The sequence below is a fragment of the Choloepus didactylus genome, chromosome 13, assembly GCF_015220235.1.
Source record: "Choloepus didactylus isolate mChoDid1 chromosome 13, mChoDid1.pri, whole genome shotgun sequence".
Taxonomy (NCBI): domain Eukaryota; kingdom Metazoa; phylum Chordata; class Mammalia; order Pilosa; family Megalonychidae; genus Choloepus; species Choloepus didactylus.
In genome coordinates this window covers 651,562-673,449 of record NC_051319.1, presented here as the reverse complement: position 1 = coordinate 673,449, position 21,888 = coordinate 651,562, and the positions used below count along the sequence as shown (strand labels likewise).

Here is a 21,888-nt window from a genome sequence, read left to right as displayed (position 1 = left end):
TCTATGAGTTTGCTTATTCTAGATATTTCAAATAAGCAAGATCATAAAATATGATGTCTTCAAGGTCCATTGATGTTTACCCAGTTTCTTTATATTTTATGAGGTAGGTATCCAACTTCATTGTTTTGCACATGGATGTCCAGTTTTCCTAGTATCATTTGTTAAAAGAGACCCTTCATTCCTCAGTTAATGTACTTGACACCCTTATCAAAAATCAGCTGACTATAGATGTATGGGTTTATTTTTTAACTCTCAATTCCATTGCATTGGTCTGTCTTTATGCCATTTCCACACTTTTGATTACTATGGCTTTGTAGTAAGTTTTGAGATCAGGAAATGTGAGACCTCCAAGTTTCATCTTCTTTTTCAATATTGATTTGGCCATTCAGGGCCCCTTCCATATCCATATGAATTTGAAGATCAGCTTTTCCAGTTCAGCGAAAAAAGAATGCAGGAATTTTTATAGGGATTACGTGTTGAATCAGTAGATCACTTTAGGTAGTACTGACATCTTAACAATATTAAGCCTTCCTATCTAATGAGCATGGGATGTCTTGCCATTTATTTAGGTTTTTTTGTTTTGTTTTCTTTTTTGTTTCTTTTAGCAGTGTTTTATAGTTTTCAGAATACAAGTCCTTCACTTTCTTGATTAAATTCTTTCCTAGATTTTTTATTCTTTGAGGTGCTATTGTGAATGCATTTTTTTTAAAAACTTCCATTTTGGAATACTCTTTGCTGGTGTATAGAAACACAACCGATTTTTGCTTGTTGATCTCGTAGCCTACAACTTGGCTGGATTCGTTTATTAGCTCTGGTAGTTTTCTTTTGAATTCGTTGGGATTTTCTATATAAAGGATCATGTCATCTGTTAATAAAAATAGTACTTCTTCCTTTCCAATTTTCTTTTTCTTGTCTAATTGCTCTGGCTAGAACTTCACTACAATATTGAATAGCAGTGGTGAAAATGGGCATCCTTGTTTTGTTCTTGACCTGAGGGGGAAGGCTTTCAATCTTTTACCATTGAGTAATGTTTAACAAATGCAAGAAATAAAGGCCTCTAAAATTTGTTCTTGAAATCATCAGTTAATGAAATTATTGAAAACTTGCAGTGTGGTCTGATTAACTTGTAAGTATATTGCCTTTTGTCAGAGAATGCTTCCATGACAGCAGCTCCTCTTGGCATCAGAGTTTTGTTTGTTTGAGGGAGGTTTTTTGGCTTGGCTTTTGAAAAGATAATTCACAAGTTTCAAATTTTAAAAGTACCAAAAGTGTATACTGACAGTCTGCCACCCACCCACAGATTTTTTTATTTATGTATAAATGGCAGCATACCACAAACACTGTTCTGCACTTTGTTTTTTTTTTCTCTTTACAATGTCTTGGAAATCATCGCATATCATTAAGTAAGGGTCATTCTTCTTTTATACTACAAGTTACTTAGCAAGTTCCCTCTTGATAAATATTTAAATGATTTCTACTCTTTCACTATTTCAAACAGTGTTGTAGTGAATAACTTTGTACATAAGTTAGTGTACATTTGTGCAAGTAAATCAGGAGGATAACTTCCCAAATGTGGAATTACTGGGTCAAAGGATATGTACATTCATAGTTCTGATAGATTTTGTCAGCTTGTCTTTCATAGAGATGATACCAATTTACACTCCTCCCAGCAATATATGGAAGTACATTCACCCACACCTTCTTCAATCTTTCAATCTTTGTGTCTCTAATAGGTGAAAATGGAATCCCAGTATAGTTTTTAATGTGTATTTCATTTATTATGAATAAGGCTGAGCATCTTCCGATGTTTCAGAGTTGTTTGTGTGTCATTTTCTATGAACTATCTGTTTAAATCCTTTTGCCCATTTTTTCTTCCTATTGGTTTTTTCTTTGTGATTAGCTGAGTTTTATATAGTAGGGGAAATCACCATTTGTTTGTGCTATGATTTGCAAATATTTTCCCAAGTTTTCATGAGACTTTTGAGATTCCTTTTGGTGGGCTTTGCCATTCCAGTTTTTTCTATGTATGTCAAATTTGTAATGACTTTTGCAATGCAGGTCATGTTTAGAAAGGAAAAGTTGGGGAGTGGGGAAAGGAGGGGAGGCTGTATTACTCTGAACAGCCTCAGTAAATCTCAAGGAGCAATGGGACAAAGAACAGCATGGGAGTCTGAGAAGGGAATTGAGCAGTTTCTCAGCCAAGTAAGGTCCTCACAATACAGCTTTGCTATTCAGTTTGACATGGATTTCATGTACAACTGTATCAGCCAGGGTTCTTGTTCCAAACAACAGAAACTAACTGGTTAAGTTAAACAGAAAAGGAGTTATCAGGGAGGAGCACACAGAAACTAAGCAAAGGCTGGAAAACCAGGCTCAGAAAATAGGCACAATCAAGGGAACCCATAGGCAAGGTCTTACCATGGGCTCACACCTGGTTAGGGCTGCTACTGCCATCGGCATCACTGCCACTGGGAGCTGACTCCTCTGACAGCAGCATGAATTAACTATCTCAGCATCGTTGTGCCACTTGCCTCAGATTCTAAGTCCCACGGAAGCTTTCAGTTGACCAGGCAGTCATGAAATTATAGGTAAATAAAGCTGAAATTTTAACCAAACACTGGGGAGAAATGGTTGTGGAGTACTCTATATTTCCCTTTAATATAGAAGTTACAACTTTCTTAAAGAAGGTGACCTTCCCAGAAAAATTTTCGTATTTTATTCATTTTAAAAATATTAGATAGTTGGATGGTAAGTTTTATCAGTGCCTTCAGTCATAAATGAGTTCAGTTCTAATACATGCTGGGATAAGATTATTTTGGATCTGTCCATTATGACATTTTTGGTTTGTTGTAGGAGCAATGATTGTGCATTTAGCACAGTTTTGTGTGTTATTCAGTGTCTGCAGTTTCTACGCAAACGGACTTAACATTGGCCTAGATTCTCTGAACTTTTTTTCAAAATGCAGGTTTTTTTTTTTCCATAATGAAAGAGTCTCAGATTTTATTATTAATCCAATTATATTCCACAGTGAGTTTTGCTACAACATGACGTATACAGTCCTGCACTATGCAATAGAAGCCACAGTGCTTATGGGGGAAAAAATGTAATTAGTTGCGGTCGGGGTTACTGCTTCTAGGGGGAGTGGCGGCCGGTAGCCGAGCCCTCAGCTCTCGGGGCTGCTTAAAGGTTACCGGCGGCGGGGGCTCTTTCCCGGAGGCGAGGGCGAGGCGGAGAACGTGGCCAAGGTCCTCGGCGAGAGGCGTGCAAGGAGGGCGGCGATAAGGACAAAAACACTCTTCATCCAGTAGGGGTATGCGCCAAAGAGATTTATTCAGGGGTGATTACAGGTTATATAGGCTGGTAAGAGGGGCAGGGCTGGAAAGGAGGTGAAGCAGCCTAAAATGGCAATATTGAAGGGAGAGGGGCTAGGATTGGTTCTGAGAGGACGCAGGAACCGTTGCAGCGGGCGGGGGTTGTTTTGGCCACGGTGCATGCGCACTGGCGGTGGCAGGAGTGGCCTTGGCACCAGGGAGTGAGTGGGTAAGATAAGGAAGTGGGGAAAGGGCAGTTGGGAGAAAGGCGGTTTCCTCCGGCAAGCCTCCCCTGCCAGTGGCATTTTGGGTGAGGAAAAGGGAGCTGCCTTGACCTCGCTCCTCAGGCTCGGGGGGGCTGCAGAGGGCACTCACGCCCGTACCTACTACCCTCCCCAGGGGGTGATCAGGTCCCCTGGCCCAGGCCTGGCAAGTCGAGGCACAAGCTCAGTCCCCGCAATTCCCCTTTCTTTTCTAATTAGAGGAAGAGGCTTTACCGGAGAGGTCCGCTAAGGGTGAGGGAAGGGGGAGGTCAGGGAAGGGAAAAAGGGGTTGACGGTGGTTCAGCGAGGCTGGAGCTTAGTGTTGGTGTGGTGCCCGGGCGCTTGACAATGGCTCCGCTGCAGCGGGCTGGGAGAAGGTGAGGGGTTTAAAGTTCAGGGGTTTAAAGTTCAGAGGTTTAAAGTTCAGGGGTTCAGAGAAGCTGGAACTCGAGGCGAGAGCGATGTTCAGGTGATTGAGAAGGGCCTCGCGGTCGGCGGGTTGACCGGTGGCGTTGAGGTCGCGGAGGGTTGGCTGTCATTTTGGAGTGGGGGGTGTCAGAGGTGGCGAGTCGCTGATACTGGATTTGCACGAACGAGGAAAAAATGGCATCTGTTTGTTTTCTTACAAGCTGGACAATTTTGCGTATGATGCAGGGTCCTAAGATGAGAGCTAGAATAATTATTAATAGGGGGCCAAGAAAAGGAAGGATGTATGGGAGGATGAGAGTGAAAAAACTGGACCAATAATTGGTGGCTTCACGATCTTTTTTACGCTTTTCCAGTCCCTCTTGGACCCTTTTCAGGCTGTCCTTAACGAGACCTGTGGAATTGGCATAAACACAGCACTCTTCTCCTAGGGCGGCGCAGAGGCCTCCTTCTTTGAGGAGGAGAAGGTCAAGACCTCGGCGGTTTTGGAGCACGACTTCAGAGAGGGAATTGACAGAATTTTTTAGATGGTAAATAGCGTTTTGTAAGTGACGAATGTCCTCGTCAACAGCCGCCCTGAGGTGAGTTAGGGCGGAGCCTTGACTGGCTAGTGCAGCGATTCCGGTACCAGCGCCGGCAAGACTTAGGAGGGAGGCAATTGTAAGGACGGTGATGGGCTCTCGCTTTTGCAGAAGGGCAGGAGCTGCAGTTCTTTCCAGACGGAGGAAGAAGTCTTCTTCGCTGTGGTATAAGACCCTAGGGATAAGGACAATTAGGAGGCAAGTTTCTTTATATTCGCTGATGATATTTGTGCTGAGACAGGGGGTAAGTCCTGTAGAGGAGCAGAGCCATTGGGAGGAGTTATGAGGAATGAGAAATTTTGCCGAGCTGCTGGGAGATGAGTAGCTGGCACAGGCAGTGAGGTCGGGAGAGTTACTGGAGCGAGGACGGACGCACTTTCCCGTATAGGAGACTGAATGAAAGGTCAGGGGGACGGCAGAGGTATTCCAACTGCATTCCGAGGGGCTGTCTTCTGTGCTTTCTGAAAAGGAGAGGTTGGAGGCAACGGGCTCGTACAGTGAGGAAGAGGTGGAGAGGCAGAGCCAGCAGGAGGAGGTAAAATTGGGGTTGGAGGAGTTCACTGAGGCAAAGGCGGCTTGGATGAGACTAAGGAGGGGAGAGGAATAACGAGAAGGGGGCAGAGGAAGCTGGGGTGGTGGGGTTTGAGATGTAGTTGAAGTACGTTTAGTTGGAACTAAGGTGCGGCTGGAGAGCTGTGGAAAAAGGGGGTTAATGACTTGGTTGGGACTAATGTTAAAGGGCTTTTTTATAACAGTATCTTTTTTTGGTTGGTTTAAAGCCTCCTTTCTTATGATTATAAGGGTTCCCCGATCGAACCCCGATAGCCAAATTCGGAAGCCCCAAGTTTTACCGAGTAACCAGGAGGGATCAGTGGGGAGCTGCACTGTAAGATTAAGATGTGTGCAGGATCCCTTACTTTCTTAGCCGAGCCAGTTAACAGTAGGGAGTTTGCACCTTGTAGGGGCCCACTTTAGGGTAAGGTAATGATCAGGAACAGGAGGCTTTCAATTAGTGGCTAATGTTTCACACCCCCAGTATGCACAGTAGTACTCGTTGGGGGAATTGCAGTACGATTTTCCAGGATTTGAGGATGGGCACATGTAATATTGGGCCTGGGAATTACTTACCTTTCGAGCGCAGGTTTCTTCGACTCTGGAGACAAAGGTGGCGAAAGGCTTACTTGGCTCCTGGAAGAGCTTGGTGAATTTATTAGGCCGACAGGTAGAGCAGTTGGCAAATGCTCGTAAGGCGATTCCCCAAAGGATAGGCCAAAAGGTGGCAGGTGTATTAATATAAGCAGACGCATTTAGAAATGCTCCAGTGCCCAAATAGGCTTCGGGGGGATGATAGACTCCAATGGCTGCATCTTGCTCACTTTGCTTAGCTGCTTCTGCCTGGAAGTGAGCACGCCAGTCAACAAACTGACCGGGGTTAAAAATTGAACGGGCAAGCGAGGCCCAGTCTTGGGGGATGCAATAGTTTATGGCGAGATCCTGTAGTATTTGGGAAGCATATGGGCTACCTAACCCGTCCTCCTTGACGGCCTTGCGAAGCTGCTTGATAGTATCTAAGTCAATGGGATACCAGTCATGCGGCCTCTGTGGGGTGGGGGCAAGGTTAAGAGGAAAACAGCGAAAAGCACGAGAGAAAGGAGGACACGCTTGCAGAGGACTTGGCGCGGGAGTGGGGGTAGGGGGAGCGTTGCCCCAAGGATTGCCTTGAGGTGTAGAAGGCAGCCAGGGGTTGTTAGTCGGCAGGGTGGGAGGAGCTGCCGGTAGCGGCTCCGAGGGGGAGCTCGCCGGAGGGAGAGGCGGGAGTGGGAGGCCCCAAGCGTCGCAAGATGGCGGCGCGGTAGGCGTGGCTAAGACACAAGATGGTGGATCAGCCCCGCCCTGTGAAAGGGTGGGGTTCAAGGCATAAGATGGTGGACTAACTCCGCCCTGTGGAAGGGCGGGGTAAAGCATATGCGGTTTCCGGCCCAGCTTAGGGCTGATGTCATCACCAGAGCATTTCCTCCCCTCGATGGAAGAAGAAGGAGGAAGTTCGCCATCTTGGCGTGGCGCAGTGTTATTTTGCTTTTTGGGAGTCACCTCGAGCGCGTTGTTAATCTGCTCGACTAAGGACTCCGTGTCCGAGTCATGATTTGAATTAGTATCGCTATCTGAGTCTGTTGGCTGGGTTGATAGGGCCTCTTTGGATTTAACGGGGCCTCTATCAGGGGGGAGGGAGCCTTGAAGGCAGGAGCGGATGGTTATCAAGGTGGGGAGCAAGCCGGGAGGGAAGCGCTTGCTCTCATGTTCCATGGCATTAGTGACTCGATCAATAAGGCGATCATAAGTAACAGGGTCCCAAAGATGGCAAGTGGTGAGCCATGGGTTAAAGGGCAGCAGGAGATCCCAGTATATCTGCAGCTGCCGGACAGACACTTTACAGCTATGCGTGTCTAGGAGACCAGCCAGAGCACGAACTTGAGGTGCCTGACATGTAGATATACGATTACCCATAGCTGAGGGGAGAGGAGGGGGAGTTGTTCCCGAGCCGGGCCGGCCGGCTGGCGGGGAGGAGAAGGAGGAGTAGTTTACTGAGCAGAGAGAATGAGATAAACTGTGGCTGCAAGGCCGAAGGAGACGGCGAGAGCAGAAAGCAGTGCCCTTTGGCAACGAGAGCAGTCAGGGGGGGCGGTTGCAAAGAGGCACACGGCACCAAATGAGGAAATAAAGATACAAAGAACTACAGCAAAGTAATGGAGGGGAAGAGGGGGAGTGTTAGGAAGAACGGGGGTCATAGAAGTGCGCATACAAGAGGACGAAGAGAGCGTGGGGGAAGGGAGGAGTTCCTACTGGATGAAGAGAGCGTGGGGGAAGGGAGGAGCGGCTTCGGAGCAAAGAACCTCACACGGCTCCGGAAGCGGCGAGGTAGAGGCGGCCCTTTACCTTGCAGGCGAGGAAATGGGAAGCTGGAGAGGCGTCCGGGCGAGCGGGTGACCTGCCAAACTGTCGTGTGGAGACGCTCCTCACACGGGGCACCAGTTGCGGTCGGGGTTACTGCTTCTAGGGGGAGTGGCGGCCGGTAGCCGAGCCCTCAGCTCTCGGGGCTGCTTAAAGGTTACCGGCGGCGGGGGCTCTTTCCCGGAGGCGAGGGCGAGGCGGAGAACGTGGCCAAGGTCCTCGGCGAGAGGCGTGCAAGGAGGGCGGCGATAAGGACAAAAACACTCTTCATCCAGTAGGGGTATGCGCCAAAGAGATTTATTCAGGGGTGATTACAGGTTATATAGGCTGGTAAGAGGGGCAGGGCTGGAAAGGAGGTGAAGCAGCCTAAAATGGCAATATTGAAGGGAGAGGGGCTAGGATTGGTTCTGAGAGGACGCAGGAACCGTTGCAGCGGGCAGGGGTTGTTTTGGCCACGGTGCATGCGCACTGGCGGTGGCAGGAGTGGCCTTGGCACCAGGGAGTGAGTGGGTAAGATAAGGAAGTGGGGAAAGGGCAGTTGGGAGAAAGGCGGTTTCCTCCGGCAAGCCTCCCCTGCCAGTGGCATTTTGGGTGAGGAAAAGGGAGCTGCCTTGACCTCGCTCCTCAGGCTCGGGGGGGCTGCAGAGGGCACTCACGCCCGTACCTACTACCCTCCCCAGGGGGTGATCAGGTCCCCTGGCCCAGGCCTGGCAAGTCGAGGCACAAGCTCAGTCCCCGCAATTAGTGCCACAATACTCAAAAACTTTGTAACACATAAAATAAAATTATAAAATATAAGAACCTAATAAAACTGTAGGATAGTTTTACACATGTTAAAAAATACATAAATGCTACAATGTAGTACTTAACCTTCAAAGAGACCTGAAGTAGGCAACAGAGAGTTACAGCTTCTGAGTTATTATGAAGTGGTGGTAGGAGGGTGATCTAAAATGAGATGGAAAATTGTAATACTAAACGGAGGTGGGTGCTGCTTACAATACACACAGTGAACTGAGATAGCTGGAAATACTTGAGGCATGTACATGTGTTCATTTTGTATATTCCTACGAGACTCGCGTCAGCTAGGTGCAGTTTTCTGCATTCACCTGGTGTTTTTCATGGATGAAAGTTATGTTATGCTCAAATTGTTCCCTAACTTATAGTCACATTGGAACAAATTCAGATTTTCAAAACAAATATAGCAGAACTGACTGTATTTTAACTAGAACAACTGAATCGTGTACACTTTAAAACAAAATTTAGATTAGGGAAAAAATGACTAATAGACATTTGACTTTATAACATTATAGAAATGGTTTTAAAATTATTTTTCTCTTAAAATTAGCACTATTTTAATTTTTTCTATATGTACTTTAATGTATTATTAAATTGGGATGATATCTCTATTTGTAGGGTTCAATACCCTTCATTAAGGAAATGGAATAACAATGTATTAGGCCTCTGATTGGTGGCTTGAAGCCATTATTGGAGATTAAAATCAAAGTTTAACTGAAGAATTGATATTTAGTATTTATATCATCAATATTACCTGCATTTACCATTAATTGCACAGGGATACTGTGAATATTTGGAAACATTATTCAGAACTTACTATTTGTTTAATTTGTTTCCTCTTGTCAAAATTTGAGTTCTGTAGTTAGGCTGTTTCTTATAATACCTAATAATTAAAGTGATCTTTCTGGAATTCCACCAATTCCTTGAAGAAGGAATTTTCCTTTGGCTTCTAATGGTCATAATAACTGAGTAGTGTTAATAATCTGGGTCATGGGTGATTTTTGTTTTTTTAAAGAGATGAATTCTACAACAAATGGCTTCATTGTCTTTTTGATATGGATTTTTTATCTTAACTTATAGATATATATCTCTCCTAAAATGTTCTCCAATTGTCTTTCAGGTTGCAACAAGGATAGTGTCAGAGCAGGATGTAAAAAATGTGGCTACCGTAAGTACACTAAAAAAAAATAACATTTTGTACAGTGCTTTTACTAGAATCATTGCCTCTTTGGACAATGGGATTTAGTGCCCTGATATCAGAGTCCCTAAGGTAGTTCTTCACCCCTCTTATTTAGTTCTGCTTTGCAGGTGATTCAGAAATTCCTCTGTTAGCATTAAATATTCACTGTTCTTCCTTACTATAGACCCAAGTGACAAGTGGCTAGATAATCTGGTGACTAGAAAGATGTCCATAAAGTGCAAGTGGTTAATAGTAGATTTAGGAGTTTGGAGAAAGTATATTTCAAAAAGTAGTACACATGTATTCGTTCTTTTACTCCTTATCCTTCCATATGCTAGATGAAGAAACAGTGACAATGCCAACTATTTGTGAAGGGTTTTCCTGCTTGGTGAATTTACGTATCCATCATTGTAAGGTTGTAATTCATTCCAGAATTTCTGCCCATGGGCACAAATGTGGTTTAAATAATCATTTTTCTCATTATGATTAATATAATGGAATGAGAAAGTAAACTTAAACATGTGTAATTCTATACCATAAATATGTAATTATATAATGTAAACAACTATTTTCTCTGGGGAAATGTAACAATTTCAAAAACTAGAACAACCGCATTTGTTTTCCAAGTTGTTCGGAGACCATGCACATAAGCCTGGATTGTTTAATAAAACTCCAATTCATTGAAGAATTATTTTTGCTGAAAATGTGTGATTTTAAAAAAAGATTTCCATGCAAGAACATGTGATAAGAGAGCACTCAGAGTATAAATATTCATCAGAAGAATTCAAAGAGTAAATGCATACTGGGGGAACCAATGCACAAGCAAAGGCTCAAGGAAAAGTTTGTTCACATAGCGAAATTGGGTACTTAAGTATATGTAACCTCATTTAAATGAAAAGCCCTGGAAAAAAATGTATTTGTGCACAAGAAATAAGTGCAATGAAATATTTTGTTTTTAAATCTGTTTATATGTATTTCTGCATTGTTTACTTTCTTTCAATCATTGCTGATTTACAAGTTTCATTTTTTTATTCATGACTTAAGAACCTAGAAATAAATGCTATATTTATTTCAAAATCTGGAATGGATTTTCCAGTCTGTCTACTAATATCAGTTTATCTACCTGTCTACTAATGTCAGTTTATCTACCTGGACTTGTTTTAACTTAAGATTGCCAGGAACATAATTAAGGTCATTTTCTGAAGGTAGAATATTTGTTGGGTTAGTTTCCTTTTTGCTACTTTATTTTAGATCACAATGGAAGCATATTCATATCCTTGATTTTAGTGCATAAGTTATTAAACAATTTCTAACTTGTCTTCTGCAGAAAAATTTAGTAATATTTCCATTCTGTGTTAAATTACATCTCTTTAAATTTAAAGCCCTTAGAGAGGAAGATCTTTTCAGTTTAACAAGTCTTTTTGATAGAAACTTCATTTTAAAAATTAATTTAGAGGAGAAGATCTAAGATGACAGCATAGAGAGGAGTGGAAGTTAGTTTGTCCCAATGGAACAACTAACAAAAAACCAGGAACAACTAGTAAATAATCAGGAATAACTGTTGGGGGACAAACATGACCATGCACTCATACACCAACCTGAAATGAGACGAATGCCGGAGATCACAGCATAAAATCTGTAAGTAAAAACTGGAGATCCAAACCGGGAGATCCCTCCCCCCATAGCCCGAGCTGCAAACTCGTGATGCTAGAGAGAAGCTCTCTCCCAGCAAGCGAATATAGCTCAGCTGAGCTCCAACTGGGGTTTTAATTAGTGGGTGTGAACTGATCCCTGTAATCTACGAATCCCCAACAAGCAGACAGAGGCTTTGGGTGAAGACTGACCTTGGAGAGCTGGAGGGTCGCCGTGGACTAGCCCTGAAGGGGATTTTCTGTCCCTGTTTCAGCTCAGTGGAGAAAGCCTCAGCCATTTTGAGTTCCCAGCACTCTGACCCAGACAGGGGTGGATATAGCACAGGCAGAGAGATACCACTGAAATGCTAATTACCTCTCCCTAGGAGGTCTATCTTCTCTAAGAGGAAAGGGGTGGGGCCCAGCTCTACTACCTGTCTTCCATTCAGAACCAGACCCCATCAGCTGGGGGAAAACAGCCACGGGCCACACCTCCTTACACCAGTCTGGAATTACAGGCTGACAGGTGCCACCTGCTGGGCAAAAAACCACAGTGACCTGAGGCATCACAGGGTGTACCAATTTTCTAAGACACACCCGCAGGGAAACCGGATACTGAATATTTATTCCTTCTGGGATCTGACCCCTTTCTGGTCTGGGAAAACCTGATTGGGGTAACCAAGGAAACCATGCCTAGACAAGAGAAAACTATAACCTACACGAAGAAAAATGAAGTTATGGCCCAAAGGAACAAACTTGACACTTCAACTGAGATACAGGAATTGAAACAACTAATGCCTAGGGAAGATCTGGTGAAAGAGCTTAACCATATAATGAAAACACTGGGCATACATAAGGTAGAAATTGAAAGTCTGAAAAACCAATTGGCAGAATCTATGGAAATGAAAGGTACAACACAAGAGATGAAAGACACAATGGAAACATACAACAGCAGATCTCAAGAGGCAAAAGAAAACACTAAAGAACTGGAGAACAAGGCACCTGAGAGCCAACACACAAAAGAACAGATAGAGAAAAGAATGGAAAGATACAAGCATCCTCTCTGGGAACTTAAGGACAAAGCATAATACAAGAATATACGTGTCATTGGTGTCCCAGAAGGAGAAGAGAAGGGAAAAGGGGCAGAAGCAATAATAGAGGAAATAATCAATGAAAATTTCCCATCTCTTATGAAAGGCATAAAATTACAGATCCAGTTGAATGTAAATGGATTAAACTCCCCAATTAAAAGATATACATTGGCAGAATGGATCAAAAAATATGAACCATCAATATGTTGCATGCAAGAGACTCATCTTAGACACAGGGACACAAAGAAATTGAAAGTGAAAGGTTGGAAAAAATATTTCATGCAAGCTACAGCCAAAACAAAGCAGGAGTAGCAATATTAATCTCAGATAAAATAGACTTTAAATGCAAGGATGTTAAGAGAGACAAAAAAGGTCACTACATACTAATAAAAGGGGCAATTCAGCAAGAAGAAATAACAATCATAAATGTTTATGCACCCAATCATGGTGCCACAAAATACATGAGACAAACACTGGCAAAACTAAAGGAAGCAATTGATGTTTCCACGATAATTGTGGGAGACTTTAACACATCACTCTCTCCTATAGATAGATCAACCAGACAGAAGACCAATAAGGAAACTGAAAACCTAAACAATCTGATAAATGAATTTGATTTAGCAGACATATATGAAACATTACATCCCAAAGCACCAGGATGCACATTCTTCTCTAGTGATCATGGAAGTTTCTCCAGAATAGACCATATGCTGGGACATAAAACAAGTCTCAATAAATTTTAAAAAAAAATTTGAAATTATTCAAAGCACATTCTCTGACCACAATGGAATACAATTAGAAGTCAATAACTATCAGAGAAAATTCACAAGCACCTGGAGGTTAAACAACATACTCCTAAAATAAATGGTTTATAATGTAGAATGTAGGGGAACTAGCAATAGAGAGCAATTAAGGAAGGGGGAACGATAACCCAATAAGAACAGATAAGCTATCGTGGGTAAATTTAACGTTCTGGGAATGCCCGGGAATGACTATGGTTTGTTAATTTCTGATGGGTATGATAGGAACAAGTTCACAGAAATTTTGCTATATTAGGTTATTTGCTTGGGATAGAGTAGGAACATGTTGGAAGTAAAGTAGTTATTCTAAGTTAGTTGTCTTTTTCTTACTCCCTTGTTATGGTTTGTTTGAAATGCTTTTTTTTTTATTGTGTATCTTTTTTTTTTTTTTTTACTTTTTTTTGATATAGTTAATTTAAAAAAAACCTCAATGAAAAAAATATGCAGAGCCCCCTTGAGGAGCTGGTGGAGAATGCAGGAGTGTTGGGCTTCCCCACCTCGATGGTTCCTGATGTGCTCACAGACATAGGGGAGTGGTGGTTTGATGGGCTGAGCCCTCTACCACAGGACTTGCCCTTGGCAAGACTGTTGCCACCAAAGAGAGGCTAGACCTGCCTATAATTGTGCCTAAGAACCTCCTCCTGAAAGCCTCTTCGTTGCTCAGATGTGGCCCTCTCTCAACTTGGCGGGTGAAATCACTGCCCTTCCCCCAACATGGGATCTGACACCCAGGGGAGTGAATCTCCCTGGCAACGTGGAATATGACTCCCGGGGAGGAATCTAGACCTGGCATTGTGGGATGGAGAACATTTTCTTGACCAAAAGGGGGATGTGAAAGGAAATGAAATAAGCTTCAGTTGCAGAGAGATTCCAAAAGGAGCCAAGAGATCACTCTGGTGGGCACTGTTACGCGTAATATAGACAAGCCTTTTTAGGTCCTAATGAATTGGAATAGCTAGCAGTAAATACCTGAAACTATCGAACTACAACCCAGAACCCATGAATCTTGTAGACGATTCTATAAAAATGTAGCTTATGAGGGGTGACAATGTGATTGGGAAAGCCATATGGTCCACACTCCCCTTTGTCCAGTTTGTGGATGGAGGAGTAGAAAAATGGGGGGGTTGGGGGTGGAAGAAAAAAAAAAAAAGGCACCCAGTGTTCTTTTTTACTTTAATCATTCTTTTTCACTTTGGTTTTTATTCTTACTGTTTTTGTATGTGTGGTAATGAAAATGTCAAAAATTAATTTTTGTGAAGGCACAACTATATAATGGTACTGTAAACAACTGAATGTACACTTTGTTTTGTATGACTGCAGGGTATGTGAATATATCTCAATAAAAATGAATTAAAAAATAATAATTATGGATCCAAGAAGTGCAGCATACCCCAAACAGAATAGATCTGGATAGGCCTACACCAAGACACTCAATAATCAGATTATCAAACGTCAAAGATCAAGAGAGAATCCTGGAAGCAGCAAGAGAAAAGTGATCCATCACATACAAAGGAAGCTTGATAAGACTAGGTGTGGATTTCTCAGTAGAAACCATAGAGGCAAGAAGGAAGTAGTGTGATATATTTAAGATACTGAAAGAGAAGAACCACCAACCAAGAATCCTATATCTGGGAAAACTATCCTTCAAATATGAGGGAGAGCTTAAAATATTCTCTGACAAACAGACAGTGGCAGAATTTGTGAACAAGATACCTGCTTTACAGGAAACACTAAAGGAAGCACTGCAGATAAAAAGGAAAAGGCAGGAGTGAGAGGTTTGGAAAACAGTTTGGGGAGGTAGTAGCACATCAGTGTAAGTACACTGAACAAGGATGACTGTGAATATGGTTGAAAGAGGAAGGCTGGGACCATGTGGGACACCAGAACAAAAGATGAATGATAAAGACTGGAACTGTGTAACTCAGGGAAACCTAGGGTGCTCAATGATTGTAATAAAAGGTACAAATATGTTTTTACATGAGGTAGAACAAATGAATGTAAACATTGCAAGGTATTAAAAATAGGGTGGGATTGGGAGGAAAATATAATCAATGCAAACTAGAGACTATGATTAACAGAAACATTGTATTATGCTTCCTTTAATATAGCAAAGGCAATATACCAAAGATAAATGCATGGAGGGGGCAGGACATAGGGAAAGGGTATGGGACTCTTGGCATTGGTGATGTTGTCTGACTCTTTATTCTGCTTTAGGTTAATGCTATCTTTCCTTTTGTTACTTTCTAGGTATCAAGTTTTGGGTTATTTTGTTTGTTTTTCTCCCTTTCTCTTTTCTTTTGTCTCTCTGCTTTCTTTGACTCTTCCTCCGTCTTTGTGGAAGAAATGGAGATGTCCTTATATAGATACTGGCGATGGTGCTGAATACATAAATACGTGACTATACAGGAAACCAACAATTGTTTACTTAGGATGGAATGTATGGGGTGTGAACAAAACCAACTTGAAATGAGCTGAGGAAGAAACCTTGTGGGCACTATATTGAGTGAAATAAGACAGACACTGATATGAACTAATTGTAATATGTAGACTCATAGATATGAAATATAGGTTACCAGGATATAGAATGAGGCTAAGGAATGGGGAGTGGCTGCTTATTATGAGCAGAATGTTCAACTACGGTGAACTTAAATGTTTGGAAATGGATAGGGGTGATGATAGCACATTGTGAGAATAACTGACAGTGCTAAAAGGTGTGTGAAGGTGGTGTAAAGGGTAATCTCAGAGTCACTCATGTCACCAGAAGGAAAGTTGGAAGTTAAAAGATGGGAATGAATAAAACAGTGAATATTGTGGTAGACGATGTCCATGATTAACTATACAAATATTAGAAATCTCTCTAACAAACTAGAATAAATGTATGACACTATAACTAGGAGTTAATAATAGAGACGCATATAGGGAAAAAATATATACCTCTTGTAAACTGTATAGTACAGTTAGTAGTATTTTAACATTCTTTCATCAACAGTAACAAATGTACTATACCAAAACTGTGAATCAGTAATGGAGTGGGGCATGGATAGGGGTATGGGATCTGAGTTTCCTTTTTTTTTGTCTTCGTTTCTTTTCTGGAGTAATGAAAATGTTCCAAAAATTGAAAAAAAAAAATTGTGTTGATGGATGCACAGCTGTATGATGATACCGTGGGCAACTGATTTTACACTTTGGATCTTTGGATAGTTGTACAGTATGTGAACAATCTCAATAAAATATATATATAAAAAATTAATTTATCTGTTATTTAGAAGCTGGTATCTTTGTATTTCTTGTCGAAGTAGGAGAAAGGTCAAGACCATTTGATGTGTCTTTGTGTGCAAAAATATGGGTATTCAGTTGTTTTCAAAAGACTATTCTCTATTATAAAAATAATGGCTTATTGTACAATTTATATTTAAACTATTTTGATAAGTTGATTGAAAAATTTTTAATCAGTGTATTTCAGTAGTAGATATATTGTTGTTCTAAAAAGTTTCAAGTTAAGGATGAATTTGTTACTGAATAATATGGATATCTCTTTTTAATGGCAGGATTTCCTCAGCAAAATTAATTTAGGAGAATGGGTTATTTTTTATTTTAATTTTATTTTGAAATAAATTCAAAGTTGTAGGAACAGTTGCAAAAAGAATACAAACCCCATACACAGAACTCCAGCATATCCTGACCCTCCTCCCCCGATACCCCGATCCACCAACTTTAACATCCTGTCACACCACCGTTTCTTTCTTTCCCTCCCTCCCTCCCTATCATCCATCATTTATTGTTCTGTCTTCTGAACATATGAGAGCAAGCTGCACACATCCTTGAACAAACACTGTGATTCACATATACAATTCCCATGAACAAGAACATTCTTTTATGCAATCCCATTAAGCGCAGCTAAGAAGTTCAAGAAATTCAACATTGATACAAAGCTTACATTCTGTATTTCCTTTTTTTTTTTCCTTATGTCTCAACTGTGTCCCTTTGAGCCTCCTATCCTCCATCCTCAGATCCCATCCAGGATCATCCTTGGCATTCAATTGTCATCTATTTAGACTGTCTTTTTTTTTTTTTTTTTTCTCAATTGTGGAAACATATGTACAGCCTAAATCTTCCCATTCCACCTCCTCCCTAGCATTCCATTAGTGGAATTAATCACATTTAGAATGTTGTAATGCTATCACCTTCCCCCCTTCCATTACTAGAAATTTCCCTTCACCTCAAACAGCAACCCTATAAATTACTAGAAACCATAAATTACCCTATAAATTAAATAAATTAATAAAAATTAAAATTAAAATTAAAATTAATTATAAATTATAAATTCAATTAAATGTATAAATTACCCTATAAATTACTAGAAATTTCCCTTCACCTCAAACAGCAACCTCATTTCTTAACTCCCCATTGCCCCTTCCCCCACTTCTCATAACCCATCTTTACTTTTTGTTTTTCTTTTATACCAACTTAACTTCAATAGGACACATAAACTATGTTCCTATATCCCTCCATTCCCCCACCTTTATATAGTTCTTGTCAAAAATTACATATTTTACATTGAGTCCAAAACCACTGATTTGTCACTAGAGTTTGTGTATTTTATATCATGTAGGAAGTAAATAGTGGAGTTACAATTCAACAATTATTGACTTCTATTTGTATTCCATTGTGGTCAGAGAATGTGCTTTGAATATATTCAATTTTTTTTTTTTTAATTTATTGAGGCTTGTTTTATGTCCCAGTATATGATCTATTCTGGAGAAACGTCCATGATCACTAGAGAAGAGTGTGTATCCTGGTGATTTGGGATGTAAGGTTCCATATATGTCTGTTAAAATCCTCTATTTCTCTTTCTCTTTTCTTTGTTTCTCTGTCGGTAAGGCTCCCTTTGGTATCTGAAGTATGGCAGGTCTTTTATTGGCAAACTCTCTCAGCATTTGTTTGTCTGTGAAAAATTTAAGCTCTCCCTCAAATTTGAAGGAGAGTTTTGCTGGATAAAGTATTCTTGGTTGCAAATTTTTCTTTGTCAGAATTTTAACTATGTCATGCCACTGCCTTCTCACCTCCATGGTGGCCGCTGAGTAGTCACAACTTAGTCTTTTGTTGTTTCCTTTGTATGTGGTGAATTGCTTTTCTCTTGCTGTTTTCAGAACTTGCTCCTTCTCTTCAGTATTTGAGAGTCTGATCAGAATATGTCTCAGAGTGGGTTTATTTGGATGTATTCTATTTGGAGTTTGCTGGGCATTTATGCTTTGTGTATTTATACTGTGTAGAAGGTTGGGGAAGTTTTCCCCAACAATTTCTTTGAATACTCTTTCTAGACCTTTACCCTTCTCTTCCCCTTCTGGGACACCAATGAGTCTTAAGTTTGGACGTTTTATTTTATCTGTCGTTTCCCTGAGATCCATTTTGATTTTTTGGATTTTTTTCTCCATTCTTTCTTCTGTTCTTTCATTTTCTGTTCTGTGGTCCTCTAGGACACTGTGTCGATGTTCAACTTCCTCTAATCTTGTATTATGAGTATCCAGAGTCTTTTTAATTTGGCCAACAGTTTCTTTTATTTCCATAAGATCTTCTATTTTTTATTTACTCTTGCAATGTCTTCTTTATGCTCTTCTAGGGTCTTCTTTATGTCCCTTATATCCTGTGCCATGGTCTTCTTCATGTCCTTTATATCCTTTGCTTTGTTTCCGTTCCTCAATTGTAGTTCTTTGATTAATTGTGCCAAGTATTGTGTCTCTTCTGATATTTTGATTTGTGTGTTTGGGATTGGGTTCTCCATATCGTCTGGTTTTATCATATGCTTTAAGTTTTTATGTTGTTTTTGGCCTCTTGGCATTTGCTTTGCTTGATGGGGTTCTTTCAAGTTGTAAAAAAAAAAAAATACCAATCTAATTTTTCAGAAATACAAGTTGGTGGCGTACACTTTCTCTAATTAACCAGCAGACAGCGTCTGCGGGTCACCTATTCCCCTCAAGTCAGTTCTCCACAATTTTGTCTTTGTGGTGTGTGAGGAAATGATTCTTGTGGGGTTCAGTTGGTGAACTCAGTTTGGGTGTGTTGCTGGAGCTATCTGCCCTGAATGTGGGGCGTGTGTCCAGGTGGCTAGGGAGGCAGGGCAGCTTTAATATTCAAATCCCCTAGGTGTTCCCGGAGATTCAAGGCTGCTGCAAGAGTCTAAGCCTTCGTTTCAGCTCTGCCCCAGACCCTCTCTGTCGCTGACCCACAAACCACCGGCATTGACGTAGCGTCCCTGGGTTTTCTGAGTGGGCTCCCCTTCTCAGCTGTGATCTTCCAGGACCTCTGCTGAGGGGAGGCTGTGCTACGTCACAAGTGCGCACCATACCTCAAGAAAAGCCCCGGGATGCTGGGCCGTGCAGGGCGCTCTCAGCCTGATGCAAAGATGGCTGAACCGGGTGTCTCAACCCCCTGCACCGCCCCCTCACACAGTTCCTCCTTCCCAGTTCTGGGACAACTGGCGTGGCTCTGGGCTGTGGGCACAGCCCTGGGCAGGAGTGTCTCCAGCCCGCTGGGGAGCCAGCTGCAAGCAGTGGGGTTTCTTTCTCTTTCTGCCTCTCCCCTCCACTCCCCTGGCCGTGGGGGAATCTGCAGCAGGCTGTCCTCCATGCCAGACGCCGAGAGGCCAGCTCAACCCGCTCCTGCCATGCTACTTCCCACCGTTGCAACTGCAGCCGCTCCTGGGTTTTTCCCTTTTTTTTTTTTTTTAAAAGAACCAGTCCATCTCCAAACGACAACCCCTGGCTTCCCCACACCGCAGCACGGTCACGGGTCTTTCAGCTGGCTTACTCACTCGTTTCAGAATGCCGACTCCCGGTTTCACCAAATGTACGGCCCCTGTTGTTCTAGCAGACCTTGTCCAGCTGGTGCATCACTGAAACCGGTATTCTGGGTCACCTTCTGGTTTTTATCTAGTATTTTTCACGGAGGTGTTTTTTTGCCCTGTCTCACCTAGCCGCCATCTTAGGTTCTCTCTTCATTGCTTTTTGAACGTTGAATGTAGTGATACTTCCTGTAAGTTTTGTTCTCATTTTTTGTGATAGTGTGTATTTATATATAAGTTGTGTTTATGTGTACACTTGGTTACAATGCTATATTTTACCGTCAGTTGTGGTCAAGAAAATTTGAAAGCTTCCACTCTAGAGAAACTCTGGCACATGTGCACAAAGAAACCTGTACAGCTACACATTTCAGCATTATTTTTAATAACAAATTATTGGAAACAACATAAGTTTCTATCAGTAGTCAAAAGGATAATGAATGATGTGATTTTCTTACAATGAAACATTATTTGTCAGGTAAAATGAGAAAATTACATCTGTTTATGTTAACATAGATAAATCTCAAAGCATAATGTTGAGTGGCAAACAAGTTGCCAATTAATAGGTAAGAATAATTGCTTTTATGTAAAAAATATATATAATACAGTATATTGTTTGGGAAGGACAGACATCAACTTCCGTATGAGTTACCTCTGAGGATAGAAAGAATGAAATAGGATTGGCACAGGATTCCAAACAGCGGTGCAAGCACTGCATAGTCTGCATGTGTGTGTTCATGCGTGCACACATTTACCATAAAAAATTTAAAAGTGAACATGACAAAATATTTACAGCTGGGTGGTAGGTATTCTAATATTGGTTATATTATATCCTATACTTTTCTGGTGTTTGTAATAATTGATTTTTTTTAATTGTATCATGCCATATGTAGATAACTAATATTTTTCTTATAGGGAGGGTCTTTTGTGGGTGAATGATGTCAGAATTAAATTTTTAGGTGTTCTTTAGAAGAACAGATTCAGTTATATTGTACTTGTATATTATTATGCCAACTTTAATTAGATGAAAGCTGTATAATTCCATGAGTACAGTAGTCAAGATGAGAAGGAAAATGTATGGAATGCAAATAAAATATAAAATCCGAAATATAAGGATATGCCCTTTAATGCATAGAAAGCAAAGATACAGTAATTCAGTTCTCTGAAATCCATAAGAAGTTTCCCAAACAAACAAAAAAATGCTTATTGAATTAAAAGTTGTGATTATCAAAGGAAAGAATTCTCTGAGTGAGTGTAGCCTTCAGGGACAAGTATAGAGAAAATCGCCAAACTACCAGCAACTAAGTTAAGTCTTAAAATGTAGTTTCTAATTTGAGATAATGGAAAAGTCTGATAATGAATGGTGGTGATAGTAGCACAATATTGTGAATATAATTAACAGCACTGAATTGTATTATTTGAACATGGTTAAAAGGAGAAATTTGAGATTATATATATGTTACTAGAATAAAGATTTTTTTAAAATCCATGGAACTGCACAACACAAACAATAAACCCTAAGTTTAAACCATGGACTGTAGTTAATACTTCAGTTATAAAAAATGTGCTTCATCAGTTGTAACAAATGAACCACAGCCATGCAAGGTGTTAATGATAGAGTAGTATATGGGAACGCCGTATTTGATGCATGATTTCTCTGTAAACCCACAACTTCTCTAATAAAAAAAAAAGTTAAAACTAAATATTATATTGTTAAAATTATAACTTGTTTACCATGAGGCAACTGTAATTTCAAACAAAAATGTAAGTATAGATACATTTTTGTTTGAAATTACAGTTGCCTCATTATATGTTTCTATAGTTTTGTCATTAACATTTTTGTTTGTTTGTTTTACTTAGCCGGTCATCTGACTTTTGAATGCCGCAATTTTCTTCGAGTAGATCCCAAAAGGGACATAGTTTTGGATGTTAGCAGCACAAGCAGTGAAGATAGTGATGAAGAGAATGAAGAGCTGAATAAATTGCAGGCATTACAAGAAAAAAGTAAGCAATACTTTTTTTT

General features: G+C 40.9%; 1 protein-coding gene across 2 annotated transcripts in view; it reads left to right on the top strand.

Annotated features, from left to right (window-relative positions):
- The window catches only part of SREK1IP1 (SREK1 interacting protein 1), a 68,991-nt gene that overhangs the window by 9,358 nt on the left and 37,745 nt on the right, over positions 1-21,888 (top strand). Inside the window, exons 2-3 of one of the 2 annotated variants that reach the window (XM_037800952.1) lie at positions 9,446-9,493; positions 21,726-21,869. In XM_037800952.1, the coding sequence (XP_037656880.1) occupies positions 9,446-9,493; positions 21,726-21,869 (192 nt within the window). The remainder of the gene's footprint in view (positions 1-9,445; positions 9,494-21,725; positions 21,870-21,888) is intronic. The other variant, XM_037800953.1, reaches the window with a different exon arrangement.